Source organism: Sinocyclocheilus rhinocerous, unplaced genomic scaffold (genome assembly GCF_001515625.1).
Source record: "Sinocyclocheilus rhinocerous isolate Xijiao unplaced genomic scaffold, SAMN03320098_v1.1 scaffold142, whole genome shotgun sequence".
Taxonomy (NCBI): domain Eukaryota; kingdom Metazoa; phylum Chordata; class Actinopteri; order Cypriniformes; family Cyprinidae; genus Sinocyclocheilus; species Sinocyclocheilus rhinocerous.
In genome coordinates this window covers 23,407-37,528 of record NW_015644380.1, presented here as the reverse complement: position 1 = coordinate 37,528, position 14,122 = coordinate 23,407, and the positions used below count along the sequence as shown (strand labels likewise).

General features: G+C 38.3%; 1 protein-coding gene across 1 annotated transcript in view; it reads left to right on the top strand.

Annotated features, from left to right (window-relative positions):
- The window catches only part of LOC107758278 (contactin-associated protein-like 2), a gene marked incomplete at its 3' end in the record, with an annotated part of 190,952 nt that extends 178,988 nt beyond the window's left edge, over positions 1–11,964 (top strand). The window contains exon 3 of the mRNA XM_016575984.1: positions 11,771–11,964. Within this exon, the coding sequence (XP_016431470.1) occupies positions 11,771–11,964 (194 nt within the window). The remainder of the gene's footprint in view (positions 1–11,770) is intronic.
- Between the last annotated feature and the right edge of the window lie 2,158 nt (positions 11,965–14,122).

The following is a 14,122-nucleotide window of genomic DNA, read 5'->3' as shown; positions in this document are numbered from 1 at the left end:
ACTGTGGTTTTGGCAGTGTATCAGATGTGTTCATGCTTAAATCAATCTGTGATTTAAAAAGAAAGAAAAAAAAAGACACATGAAAAGTGACAGCTCAATCTCTGAATATTGTCTGGAGGCTCTGTAAGGGAAGACAGTGTCACTTTCTGCTTCTCGGTTAAATGGTAACCTTAGGTAGCATAGCTGGTGGCTGATGTTAACATATCATTTGAGCTTGTCACCTAGAGGTTAGAGTTGCATCCCTGTTTAGATCTCCGCAATTAATAGTATATTAGTGGTACTGAGTCAACCACACATTACTGTAGATAGGTGTGTCACTTATACAGTTAGAGTAGCTTTGTATGCCATGTCTTTTTCTTTTGGTCGGTTGTTTTGTTGTTATACATTTACATGGTATGAAAGGCATTTTACATGGTACACAATAGCCAAAATTTAGCTTATTATATTTTCACATCTTTTGTGTACAAATTTGTTGGTAACACTTTACTTGAAGCCTTGTAGTGCATTCTGTGAAATCATGAATAATTGTAACCACAGTTATAATACATTTTGAACGTGTCTATTCATTGTTAAAGCACACAAAAAATAATCAATATCAGATGAAACAAGGTGTTTTAACTCTTATTTATGAAAATATATAAAGCATTACAGTTTACACCATGAATTTCTATATAATGCATTATACAAAGGCTTTAAGTGTTATCAATTTCTCAAAATGTATTTTGGGCTACATACAAATAATGGCTAATAAAACTAGCAAAATTAAAATGTAATTTATTTCGAAGATATGGAAGCATTTTTATTTTCATTTATTTCTCAATAAAATGTAAATAAAAACCTAAATAAATGTTTGATTGGCTGTATGCAAAATCACTCACTTGTTCATTCATCCCTTTGTAGTGAATGCTACTTAGTGCACTATATAGAAGTAATAAAGAAGTGATTTTGGATTTTGGTTGTGATTGCATGCACACGTCTGATTGGTCAGTGATATGTTTTCATTCTGATGTCAATGGTCTGCCTCCATTCTGGTGTATCTCTTGCCAGTTACCAGATTTAATAGCTCAATCACTGGAAAATACTTTAGCTGGAATCTATTTTTTTTTTGGAGGGACTGGCAGTGGTCGACAGTGTGGTTCAAAACAGCAGTGGAAGCACTGGCTGCAAAATGAAGTCAGGCCTCCAGGTTTTTCTGGGAAAAAAAGTTCTCCATGGTCCAAGGTCAATGACCTGCTCTGTAGCACTCTGCAGTCCACCTCCGGGCACCTGCTAATGTCAGGCCCCTTTTAGATTCCCCAAATCGCGGCTCGCCACTGGTTATTTTCGGCAGCGCTAAGTGATCCCAGTGACCCTGGAGGTCTGACATGCTGCTTTTTTTTCTTTACCAAAAGTCAAATGCCATAGCATTGCTCCAGGATCAAAGCCTTCAAAGTCAAACTCTGCTTAGGCAGCCATTGAAATCAGACCCCTGAGTCCAGCCAAGGATGCGGATGGAGTCGGATCATGGCCTAGCTGTAACTCAGATGGTAGCCAAGTGGTGGGGGCAAAAGCATTCTCTCCGTCCTGTGAAATAGCTTTATTGGGGTCAAAGTATAGCTAACTGTTGTGGCTCAGAAGGCTCATTAAGTTGCACCTAATGGACAGAGTGTTGAATATTTCTGTAAAACTGTGAACACTGTGTTTGCATTTGTTTTCCATGGCCTCGTGGCACATGTGGCTCTATTTAGGGAAATGTTTTTTCAGGAAGTCTTGACAGTTTTTATATTACTTTTCCACACTAACATGTGATGACATGCGGTCCTTGAACTTGTGTTAGCCAACTCATGGAAAATTAATAAATAGACAATTAATTTTAATTAATAATAATTTAATTTAATTTATGCATTTAGCAGACGCTTTTATCCAAAGCGACTTACAGTGCATTCAGGCTATACATTTTATACCAGTATTAAATTAAATAAAATAAATAAATTAATTAAATTATTAATGAGTCATTACATTAATTATTAACTAGATTTAAAACTAGAAGTTACAGTTTTTCGAGGATATGTCACGAACCGCCAAGCATTAGGCCTACATTTAAGTGAAAATGAATGGCAGGTAATATGCAGCTTTTTGTTTGAAACCAGTGTAGAACACAGATTCACACAAGGTCACATCACGCACCTGCAGTGTTTCTGTGAACGGAGAAAACAGAATAAAACTATATAGGCTACTTAAAAAGGAATATATAGACCTATACACAAAATATAAAATAAAATATAAAATTAACAGATTAACAAAACGAAATAAAAAAATTGTGCTGAGTTTCGGATAATTGTAACATGCTCCGAAGTTCCCGAAAAAAAAAAAAAAACGAGAAGGCAGAAAGCAGTTTTCTTTATTTTACAAAAGTTTTACAGTTTTGAATGATGTTTTGTTTTGATGAAGCGTTGGTATGACCATAAATTACGGAGTAACGGTTGGGAAAACAACAAATTTTTGCTAATAATAATTAATTAAATTATTAATGAGTAATTACATTAATTATTAACTAGATTTCGAACTAGAAGTTAGAGTTTATCGAGGATATGTCACAAACCGCCAATCATTAGGCAGTTTTTATAAAAAAAAACAAAGACAAAGATGTTATGACGAGTATGTGTCAAACTACAAATTATGATAACACAGATGAGGGTGGCAAAAAAAAGTAAACTTGCATCGGTTTAAAGATTATGGTATAGCTATTTTTATGTGTTTGTACAGTATTTTACATAGAGATAAATTAAGAGCATTAGAGTTAAAATTAGTAATTCTGATAACATTATTCCTCATATTTGCAACACTATATCTCTGAATCTCATAAAGTGACTTCATTTGTTGTAATTGCCACACTTTTTGTATTTTACTTTTTCTCACAATATGATTCAATATCTTACAATATGACTTATACTGTATCACATAATTTCAACTTAATATCTCACAATTATAACATTTCTCAAAATTGCTAATTTCATAATCTCCTATTATCATAATTGCAACTTTTTTGTCCATATTTGCATTTTTTCTACGTATTTATGACTTTAACCATATTTGTGGTTTTATATCTTTGTTTGACTTTATATGTAATTTATATTTGCAACATTATATCTCTGAATCTCATATGATGACTTCATTTGTTGTAATTGTGTGTCACAATACGCTGGAGCACGGGCACGAAGAAACGAGGAGATGTGGAGATTTCACAAAAACGAGAGTCTTTTATAGTCCAACAGGGAGTCCAAGAGCACAAGGAAGACGTTTACAACAAGTAGACCCGACAAAACCAAACTGAACAGACTGGGGCTTATAAACACAGGGCAATCAGGGGAACACAGGTGCATGGAATCATAAAGTAATCAAACTAAACAAGAACAGGAAAAAGACCATAAATGGAAACACAGGAAGAACTACGGAGGCAAAACGGGTCCAAAAGTCTGACATTTCGCCCCCCTCCCGGAAGGTGCATCCTCGCACTGTAGATACAACAGAGGGAGGGATGGGTGGGAACTTGGGAGGAGGCTCAGGAAGAGGACGGACACCCGGGAGGGGGCCGGCAGACAGAGTTCATGGGGGTGACGAAGGAGAGAGGAGCCAGGGAGGAGCCAGGAGGGACTTGGAGCAGGAGGAGCCAAGCTGGACCCAGGCCACAGCCATTATGATTACCCACGGTTGAGCCGACGGAGGGAGGAGCCTTGGAGGAGGAATGGCCACCGACTCCAGGGGGCCGAACAACGGCGGCGGAGCAGGTGGTGGAGGAGCCCGAGGCGGAGACGGAGAGCCAACGAGCCAGGGGGATGCCGAGGATCCGGGGGGCCAGGGTGGAGCCGAGGGCTCTGGCGACCGAGCAGGGGGGGCGGAGCAGGTGGTGGAGGAGCCCGAGGCGGAGACGGAGAGCCAACGAGCCAGGGGGATGCCGAGGATCCGGGGGGCCAGGGTGGAGCTGAGGGTTCTGGCGACCGAGGCGGAGACGGAGATCCGGAGATCCGCAGTGGAGCCGGAGCAACTGAGGACCAAGGTGGAGCTGGTGGGAGGAGAAGGAGCCCAATGTAGCCGGTGGGATGGAGCGACGAGGTGCAGCCGGAGGAGTGGAGTCCTGAGGCGATGGCGGGTCGACGCCCGACCAAGGCGGAGCCAGAGGGACGAGGGAGCCCGGTGGAGCTGGTGGATCGATGGGTGACGGTGGAGGTGAGGGAGCTAGGAGGTGAGGTGGAGCCGCTGGGTCTACGGGCCGAGGCGGAGTCTGGAGGCGGAGGTGAGGGATGCTCCAGCCACAGCGACGATAGAGGATGGCAGACCCACGGCACTCACACCGTATTGATGGTGGGCTGAGGGCGAGCAAAGAGGCTGCCAGACGACAGCGGTGGAGGAGGCAGGAGCGGGCGGGTAGGTGGGCATTTGTGAGCCTCCGGCTCTCAGGGCTGCCCTCAGGGATCAGAGCCCACTCCTGGCTGGACTGGGAAACGGGAGCCCCCTCAGGGCTGGACAGGACCAGCGGGAACAAAGGAGAGAGGAGAGGGGGCAAGTCGACCTCCAGATCTGTTTCCCAGTCAATCAGGTCCCCTTCTAAGTCCAGCAGTCCCAGATGTATAATTAGCTCACCCTCAGCCACGGTGCAGTGGGCGGAGCTTCACTCCGCGCTCTCACCGTCCCCGGCTCACTCCCTCGCGGTGGGCACTGTCGCCGGCTCTCGCACCTGGTGGGTCTGGAGTGGATCTGACGAGATCATCCACGGGGCAGGTGGTGGATGGCGATCCATATCTCCACGAAGGCGGCAAAATCCTCTCGAGGACCATATTCGGACGACGGCGCTCTGCTCTCTGTGTTCAAGCTTGCGTCAAAGAATGAGCAGAGCACGTCGTCCGGGTAGCTGGTGGTGCTAGCTAACAGCCGGAACAGTCTCATATGGTCCTCGAGAGATCTGTCCCTCTGCTTCAGCATTAGATTTATTTTTAATTTAATTGTTTTCTGTATTATTAATTATTATTTTCTATATTATTATATTATTAATTGTTTTCTGCATTATATTATTATATACAATTTAATTGTTTTTATTTTATTTAATTGTTATTGACCATAGAATTCAAAATTGCCCACACATTCCTCAGAATATCTTCTTTTATTTCTAAAGTCTATTTTGACAGTGAGTAATTGGTGACTTATTATTTTTGGGTGAACTATCCCTTCAATGCCCTCTCCCCATAGAACATACAGTATTTAGTAGCATGGTACTGTATGTTCAACAACTAGAAATAGTTGTAGTTTGCTTGGTTTTGTGTAATATGACCAGATTGATTACTTTAGTGAGGGACGTAAAAGATCAGACAACATAAAGGGACACAAGATTGGCAGGTGGCTGTGATAGCAGCTTGCATGTGTGTATAAGGCCGGCACTTCCATTCAGCCACCTTTCTCACTGAAGTCCGGTGGGGTTTGTGAGAATAAGCAATGGGATATGCCCTCTGGCACTGCCTCCATCAGCGACACAGGGCTCCCTGTCACTCTGAAGCCGCAGAGTTGTGTCCAGTGAACATGTTCTCCAGCCTGCCAGTCTGCACACATGAGGCTTCATATCAATGACATGACAGCTTTGTGCACCACAGAGTTTCTTCTCTTTCAACCCTCGTGTACTTTAGAGATGCCTAGGTGAGTAATGTTTGAAAAAACTCAGACTTGAGTTGTTTTTTATTGGAAGCCCTAGTGGTGTGTGTCATTTTTCCCTCAGTTTCATCAGAGATTGGATTCTTATTACTGTAGGAAAGTCATAGGCCATGATGCATGTTAATGACGCCTTATCAGAGTTGAAGAGAGGTTATTCCTGTCACTTGTGTCATTCTTGCCCAGAATTCGCATGCTGATATGCAGTTGCCATCGATCTTGCACAGTCTTATTTAGTCATTAGGACTGTTAATAATAGGGTGAAGTCTGGACCTTATCCTGTCGGTGGAGTATGACATTTTTATATATGATAGATGGGATTTTCCCCCCCCCCTTTTTACTCAATATTATGAATAGCAATGACACTGGGGACCCTCTAATGAAATCCACATCCATACAGATATATATATAAATATAGTTACCTTTAGGACAATCACTGTGACCATTTCCAATGTCACTGGACCAGAGGGCCGAGAAAAGATCGAGGCCGGTTGTGCCAGGGTGCAGGTTTGCTGCGGGACCCTGGTTGATGATGTCACAGAGGAAGGCTCATTAGTTCTAGTTAGATGAGCAGCTTCATGAAGGACTATTGTAGGTAATGTCCATATGCCAGCATCCGATATTCTATCTCCACCATTGATGCATTATTTAGCCTTACTAATGTATTTTAAAGATTTGCAGGCTGAAAATAGAAGAGAAAAGAGAGAGAGTGAGCATAAAATCAATAGAAAGCAGGATTGGTATTTATCTACTTTGATGGGTGACAGTTATAGTGATATCATCCTGTATTCTTAATGCATGCATTGTATCATAACAGGGTACAATCTATGTAGTTCTATCATTCTATCGTTCTATCTGTCATTCTGTCATTATATCTATCTGTCTATCTTTCTGTCTGTCTGTCTATCTGTCTGTCCGTCTGTCATTCTATATATTGTTCTATCATTCTATCGTTCTATCTGTCTATTTTGTCATCCATTCATCTATCTGTCTGTCTGTTGTTCTATGTATCTTTCTATCATTCTATTGTTAGATGTTTATTTTTCTGTCTGTCCATCCTGTTCTGTCGTTCTATCAATGTCTATCTATCTAATGTCTAAATCTATCTATCTGTCTGTCTATCTATCCATCAGTCTGTCTGTCTGTCCATCCGTTCGTCATTCTATATATTGTTCTATCATTCTATCGTTCTATCTATCTCTGTTTTGTCCATCCATCCATCTGTCTGTTGTTCTATGTATCTTTCTATCATTCTATTGTTATATCTATCTGTCCATCTTTCCTGTTCTGTCTGGCTGTCTGGCTTTCCAACTATGCATTAATTGTTTCATCTATAATTCCATCTTTCTGTCTCTGTCTTGAAAATGGGAAATCATAGCAAATAATAAGATGTTAATAAGATGTTGTTGTAATAAAAGCATAAAAAAGTAATATTATATAATTTGAACAGAGACTGTATGCAGAAACTTAACACCTCAAAAGTATACAATAAGAATAACTAATTAATTAAATAATTAGCCTAAGTAATAGTTATACACAGATGGCACACCCAAGTTCAACAGAATTAGGGTTGTACTAGTTGTGTAGATTGTTTCTGCCATTTATAGTCTATACAGGATGGGCCAGGCCTTGGATTTATGCTGCTTTCATGTGTTATGAAGTATAGCAGTGGACCTATATGACCCCATTTCCACCTCTTCAAGAACAAAGGTTAAAACTCTGGCTATGTGTTCATCCTGTTAGATCTTTAAAAGTATAGTGGTTTAATATGCATTTCTGACACAGCTCAAGCAACATCTTTCACTCAGTCTCCTAAAGACCTTGACACTATATGAAACACATCCATCACTTCACGTTTTTCATATGGATTTACATCAGAAAATGGCCTGTTGAAGGTCAGCTGTAATCACGCCGCTCTGGCGTGTGAGATGCACACAGCCATTTCACGGTCTGCCCTCAGCATCACCTCAAATCCAGACATCAGATTTGAGACTTGCTTAGGCTTCCTCCGCTCTCATCCGGCAGGAGGGGTATCTGTTTAGCAGCAGTTCATCTGTGAGATGAATCTGAGGGAAAGGTCAAATCTTGCTTCATCAGAAACCTGTTTGGCCCTCACAGCTGGAGATGGGAAGGGACAGACGGCTGTTCTGGCTGGTATGTGGGAAACAAAATAGCCTGTTGGAAACTAATGAGAGGGAGAGGTGGGAAAACTGAGGTGAATGACAGAGGGGAAGGAAGGTTCATTCCCCCAGTGCTCAGTCATGTACCCCAAGCTCAGCTGAATACCAATGTGTCCATGCATGAGATTGAGGGACTAATATTAGGAATGTGAGCAGTGATCCATGTCCTTTATTTCCCTTTCTCTTTCTTTCTAGATCTTTCTACTTTTGCATTCTTAAAAGTTTCCTGAGTGAATTAAATCTTTCTCTATTTTACATATTTTATACATTATGAATACACTGTAAAAAAAATAATAATAATATAATCTACAGTAACATATACATATGGTAACATCCAACATTGGGGTGTTTTATAAAAGCTACACACATGTAATTTTCAATATTCAATATTCAAACAATATATATATATTATAATGCCACGATTATAATGCTTTACACTGCATACACATTGAGGAATAGTTTAAAAGACTAACACAGAGGACGACCTTTTCCACCTGAAGTGTTGTCATTTTTACTGTTATTAACTGTGCTAAATATAGGGCAGTCTTGTACAGGCCATCAGGAGCATCCTGAAAAGAGAAATCCTGGTGTCCTGCTGATTGTTTGTATCTATTTATTTTATTCGTTATTACTTTATTTTTATTGTATGTCTGATGCATCCAAATGATTTGGGGATTTGCCATTCGATAATGAATTGAAATCAATCATAGTACTCTTGAATTGGTGCACTATAGCTACAGTATATAGCTTGTACAATCGCCTCATCTTCGATGAACTGCCTTTACTGTAATGAACAGAGTTAATAACTGCTAGATTTAAGGGTATTTTAAGGCAACGAAAAGTAGTGTTAAGCGTGGAAGCGCAGGCGGTTGCCGTGGTAACAAAGAATACCTGCTTGTTTGTGAATCTGCACCTGATGCGATTACTGTATAAATAGTGTATTGTGAGAGCTAAAAACCTAACAAAATTAAAGAAATGTTGCTTAAATTTTTATTTATTTATTTATTTTTGCTAGAGGTTAGATTTTGTTTATTCAAATTATTCTGAAGTCACACTATAGCAAAAATATCTATTGATAAAGTATATGAAAAATATATATATATATTTTTGCTTTTGCTTTTCATGGTCTGAAAACTGAATTGTGAGGCGTTACACAGACCATATCTTGCAATTCTGACCTTTTTCTCAGAATTGCAAGATATAAACTCAGGATTGCAAAATAGAAACTTGGAATTCCGAGAAAGTTAGATTTGCAAGATATAAACTCAGAATTCTGACTGACATTCTCAGAATTCTAAGATGACATTTTCCATACGTATTTTAATTCTAAGTTTATATCTCAAAATTCTGTTTTTTTTTCCCACCATGGAATAAAAAAGGTAATTGCGACTTTTTATCTCACAAGTATTACTTTATTTCTTGCCATAGGGAGTTTAAATCTCACAATTCAGACTTTTCTTCTCAGAATAGCGAGTTTATGTCTTGAAATATAAAAAAAAAGTTCAGAATTGTGAAATACTGTAAACTCAGAAAAAACTGTGACCATGTTTATCCTGTGGCAGAAACAAGCTATCACATAAAACAATTATTTTACTATTTTTAATTCTATTTTTGATCAAATCAACGTAGCCTTGATGAGCATAAGAAACAAAAACATTTTTTAAAAATTGTGCCGACTGTGTATAAATATGAATTTTCATGAGGGTCATTCTGAAAGTTTTTAATTTTCATGTTGAATCTCTTTTTCTGTTCCATAGAAGAAAGAAAGCCATAAGGGTTCAGAACAGACGTTCTGGAGATCTTTAATTTTTTGATGAACACTTTCTTTCATTTCTAATTGGTGCTGAAGTTTGAGAGTATATATTTTTTACTTGACTGAAAATGTATTACTGAGGCAGAGCTTCAAGCATGAACATGATAAAACTGTAATGACTGAATTTTAATTATCAGGTCAAACAGATCACTCTGTGATTAATGTGCAGCACACTCCCATTGATACTGTCCTGCCTGTAGCGTCGCTTTGCAGACAGCTGTCTGTATCTCCTTCATCTTGTATTAGAAACCAATATTGCAAACATAATGTCTGCATCTGAACATCAATATTTGAATCCAGAAATTATCAAATAGATTAACTTTGTTAAGTGACTGAAATCATAAGAACACAATACAAACACAAATCACCAAAACGGGCATAACAAATCACATTCCGAGTCTCTCTCTTTTAGTGTCAGCGTGTTAGCAGATGGTAAACTATTCAAAAATTATGCCATATGATTTATCATCGCCTAGGTGCATTATCATCACAAAATCCTACATGCTACATCTATAAGGCTGCGCAGATATCCCATCAGGCAGGGTTTAGACCAACATAATGCAATTTATTTTTCATCTCTTCAGTTCTGTCTGCTGCTGTTTTTTCAGAGTCATCGAGTGTTTTTTATTTATTTAGTCTGGACCGTAACAACTCCAGGAGCTGTTGTCTTCTGCTACCTGTCTTATTCCTCTCTTTCTGGGCTGCCAGTGTCCTTCCAGTGCCCTTCTTCTGCTCTCTTTATCTCCTCAGAACATCTGCCTCGGCGGCAGGTTGCAGGTGGCAGTGGAGTCGATGTCCCCTGGCTCTCTTACACTCTCTTAAGCTTCTGTCTTGTACTGATCCCCGGACACCCTAAACTGCTGATCCTCACTTTATGTCCTCGCTCTGACTCTCCCTTTGCCTGCTGCAGTGTGTCGCCGGCCAGCACCATTCTGTCTTATGTTTGCAATGAAGATAGTTAGGAACTAAATGGACTTAATTTACTTCTAAATATCAACTTTGCATTTATGCACACATTTTTAAAAATTCATGGTTAAATAATATTTCCACTGTTAATAATTTAACAATTAAGGCTGGATTGGAAATGATGCACAATAAGAATATTCTGCTCATAATTCAGAATATATTTTTTTAAATCACTTTTCTTCATACTTTGCGTCTCTCATTTTAGTTATTTGATACTGTTACCTTCTTGGTATCTTGATTGCAAATAAAATAAAACTTGATTAGGGGCAATATTTATTGGTTTTCTGTGAAATTACCCCACAGCTGTGGGACAGTCACAAATTTAAAAAAAAAAGATCATCCATCATATGTGCACAAATATTGAAAGTTTTTTTAATGTTTATATCACTCTTTTAAATTGTCATAGTTTTATCATGTAATATGATATAAGTCATATGTTTTATGATGGATTTTCATCGTTTATTAAAAAAAATCTATATGTAAAAGATGATATTGAAAAAAAAATTTAATGTGAACTAAAAATAAGTCACAATCTGTTAGTATTAATAAAAATCAACCCTTGGGACATAAAAGTGCCAGAAGATGAAAAATTAGCAACAAGATTTGAGGTATTTTGAGATAAACAGGATATTCAAAGAGAAAAATGTTTGAATTGGATTTGATTGGATTGTGAGAAGTAGGTATTACGTGCCAGAATGGAGCCATGTGGTTGAAAGGGAGAGGCTGAAAAGGGATCGTTTCTTTAATATTAATGGTTAGATTTACGACATTTAATGATCCTTCAAATATGCCTTTAACAAATGTCCAAAAGCCTCCAGCTAAGAGCACAGATAAAACATCTGTAGGACAATCTGTTCTTAGACCTCCAAGAGAAGCAAAAACAGAAAAATACAGATGCTCCTCTTGAACAACACCATTAAAGCTGATCTTTGTTAAATTACAAAAATCTTGTAGATTATCCTGTAGAGTATGATGTCCAATTTGTACTCTTAAAAAACCCTTTTAAGAGCAAACATAACATTTACAAAAAATCAACATTTGTTGCTGTTCTGTTTTTCTCTAGCCCCTCTGTGACACAAGCACAAAGACTTTAGATCAATACAACAAGATAGTAAGTGTTGTGCACTTTCTCTAGGTGCTGGGGGCTGGTCTCCGCTGGACAGTGATCATTACCAGTGGCTGCAGGTCGACCTGGGAAACAGAAAACAGGTCACAGCCATCGCCACGCAGGGTCGATATAGCAGCTCTGATTGGACAACACGCTACCGGCTGCTCTATAGTGATACAGGCAGGAACTGGAAACCATACCATCAAGACGGCAACATCTGGGTGAGTATCATAATAATGCATAAGCTGTAATATTTACTGTAGGACTTTATTCTTTATTCATTAGGTTTTTCTCTTCAACAATATATACTATCGTTGAAAGGTTTGGGTCGGTAAGATGCTTTATTTATTTATTGTCTCTTAGCTTACCAAGGTTGTTTTATTTGATAAAAATACTGTTATATTGTGAAATAATATTATAGTTCAAAATAACTGTTTGTATTTTAATTTATTTAACTGTGATGACAATTTGTAATGATAATTACTGTAATGATAATTTTCAGCATCATTACTACAGTCTTCAGTGTCACATGATCTTTCAGAAATCATTCTAATATGCTGATTTGCTGCTCAAGAAACATTTTTAATAATTAATGCTGAAAACAGTTGCTTCTTGATTTTCTTGAGGAAACAGTGATATTTTTTTCAGGATTCTTTGATGAATAGAAAGTTTAAAGGAACAGCATAACTTTTGAATGGTTGTGTATGTGGAAAATCTAACACTTAAAGGTCCCATATTGTCAAAACTGAAATTTCCTGGCTTTTTTTATGATAACTGAGGTCTAGGTGCTATGTAACTACCATACAAGTTTCAAAACAGTCAGTCCACAGTAAAATTCACACAGCCTGCTTAAAGTAGCTGTGATTTTTCACAAACCGTTGTGACTTCCGTAAAAAGAACTACACAGTCACCGCCTTCATTCACCACCCCGAGCACTACCCACCGTCCCACTCTCCCTAAAATAAAACTCCAGAAAGGTGTAAAATATGGGACCTTTAATTATTGATTAAAGGGTTTTATCTGTATTTCACATGCTCTTCTTCATTCTAGTGTTCTTGTACTTTATACTGACACCTAGTGGTGTGGATGCATGAGGTTGGTTTACTGATGGCTGCTGCTTTACACCAGAGGTGTTTGATTGTCTTTGGTTTGGTCTTTTCTGTTTGAATTTCTCACCATTTTATTGTTTTGTTTATATGAGCTTAAATGATGGAAACCTTGCATGCTGGCTAGAACACTATAACGTAAGTAGCAGTAACTTGGCCAATCTTTAAACACACCACCTTGTATAGTGTCCCAACATGGCAGCTCCCATGAATTGGTGACCCACTTCATGTAGTATGAACCAGCTTTTTCTAGAAGACCAGTGTCATCATCTTATGTGAGTGTACATCATTTTAATCAGATTTCTTATTCATATTTTAATCTAATTGCTTTTCAGTTGTTTACACATTAAGCTTTTTTTTTTAAATTAGAAAATGACATCTTTAATGTGTGTAATGTTATGACTTAAATTAGAAAATGACATTAAACATCAAGATTGTCCCTTTACATATTCATAAGGCGTGGTGGTTGTGGTAGCAGGATGTTAGCCTACCTCTTTCAAACACTGAGCTCACCAAGGACAGCTGAAGATCAATGAGTCAAGAGGCTGCCTTGATTTCTTCCTGGGTGCTTTAATCAACAGTAAGCAATCAAGGAAGCACTTAGATCCAGAGAAAGACACTGACCACTGTGTTCAGTACTCACAGCAGTGAGGAGTGGAATTATTGCTGGACCCACCAGCAATCCACACAGGGTGGTCTCAAAGGAGAAACTTAATTGTCTTTTATCCTGCACCACGAAAATGTTGCTCCTGGACATCCTCAGCTCTCTTCAGAAGATTAATCATTTGATATGTCCAAGTTAGACTCTAGTCCAAGGGACGAGACTTCAGACTAGGCAAAAACAGCTTTAAACTTTTAAAATCAAGTCCTAAGGTCTCACTTCCATTTCTATGATGGTTAGAAAATCGGTTACAGTGGAATGGACAATTGATGTATTTAATGTTACTTTTAATAGTTATTTTTATAATAAATAACATTAAATTAATGTTATTTATTTTATTTTTTAATGGCTACAACAGCTAATCAGTAAACGCAATAATAATCCAAAATTATAATCGACAAGTCTTGAACTATTTTTTTTTTTATTATTGTGGGCAAGTTTTAGAATGTGATATTAATATATAGCCATAATTATATTTTATGTACATGCATAGTACACATAGATGGACTATGCATAGTTCACATAGATATAAAAAATATATTTTTTATATATTTCATTAATTAAACACATACTTGACCAATTAATCAAAATAATTGATAGTTGCAGCACTAG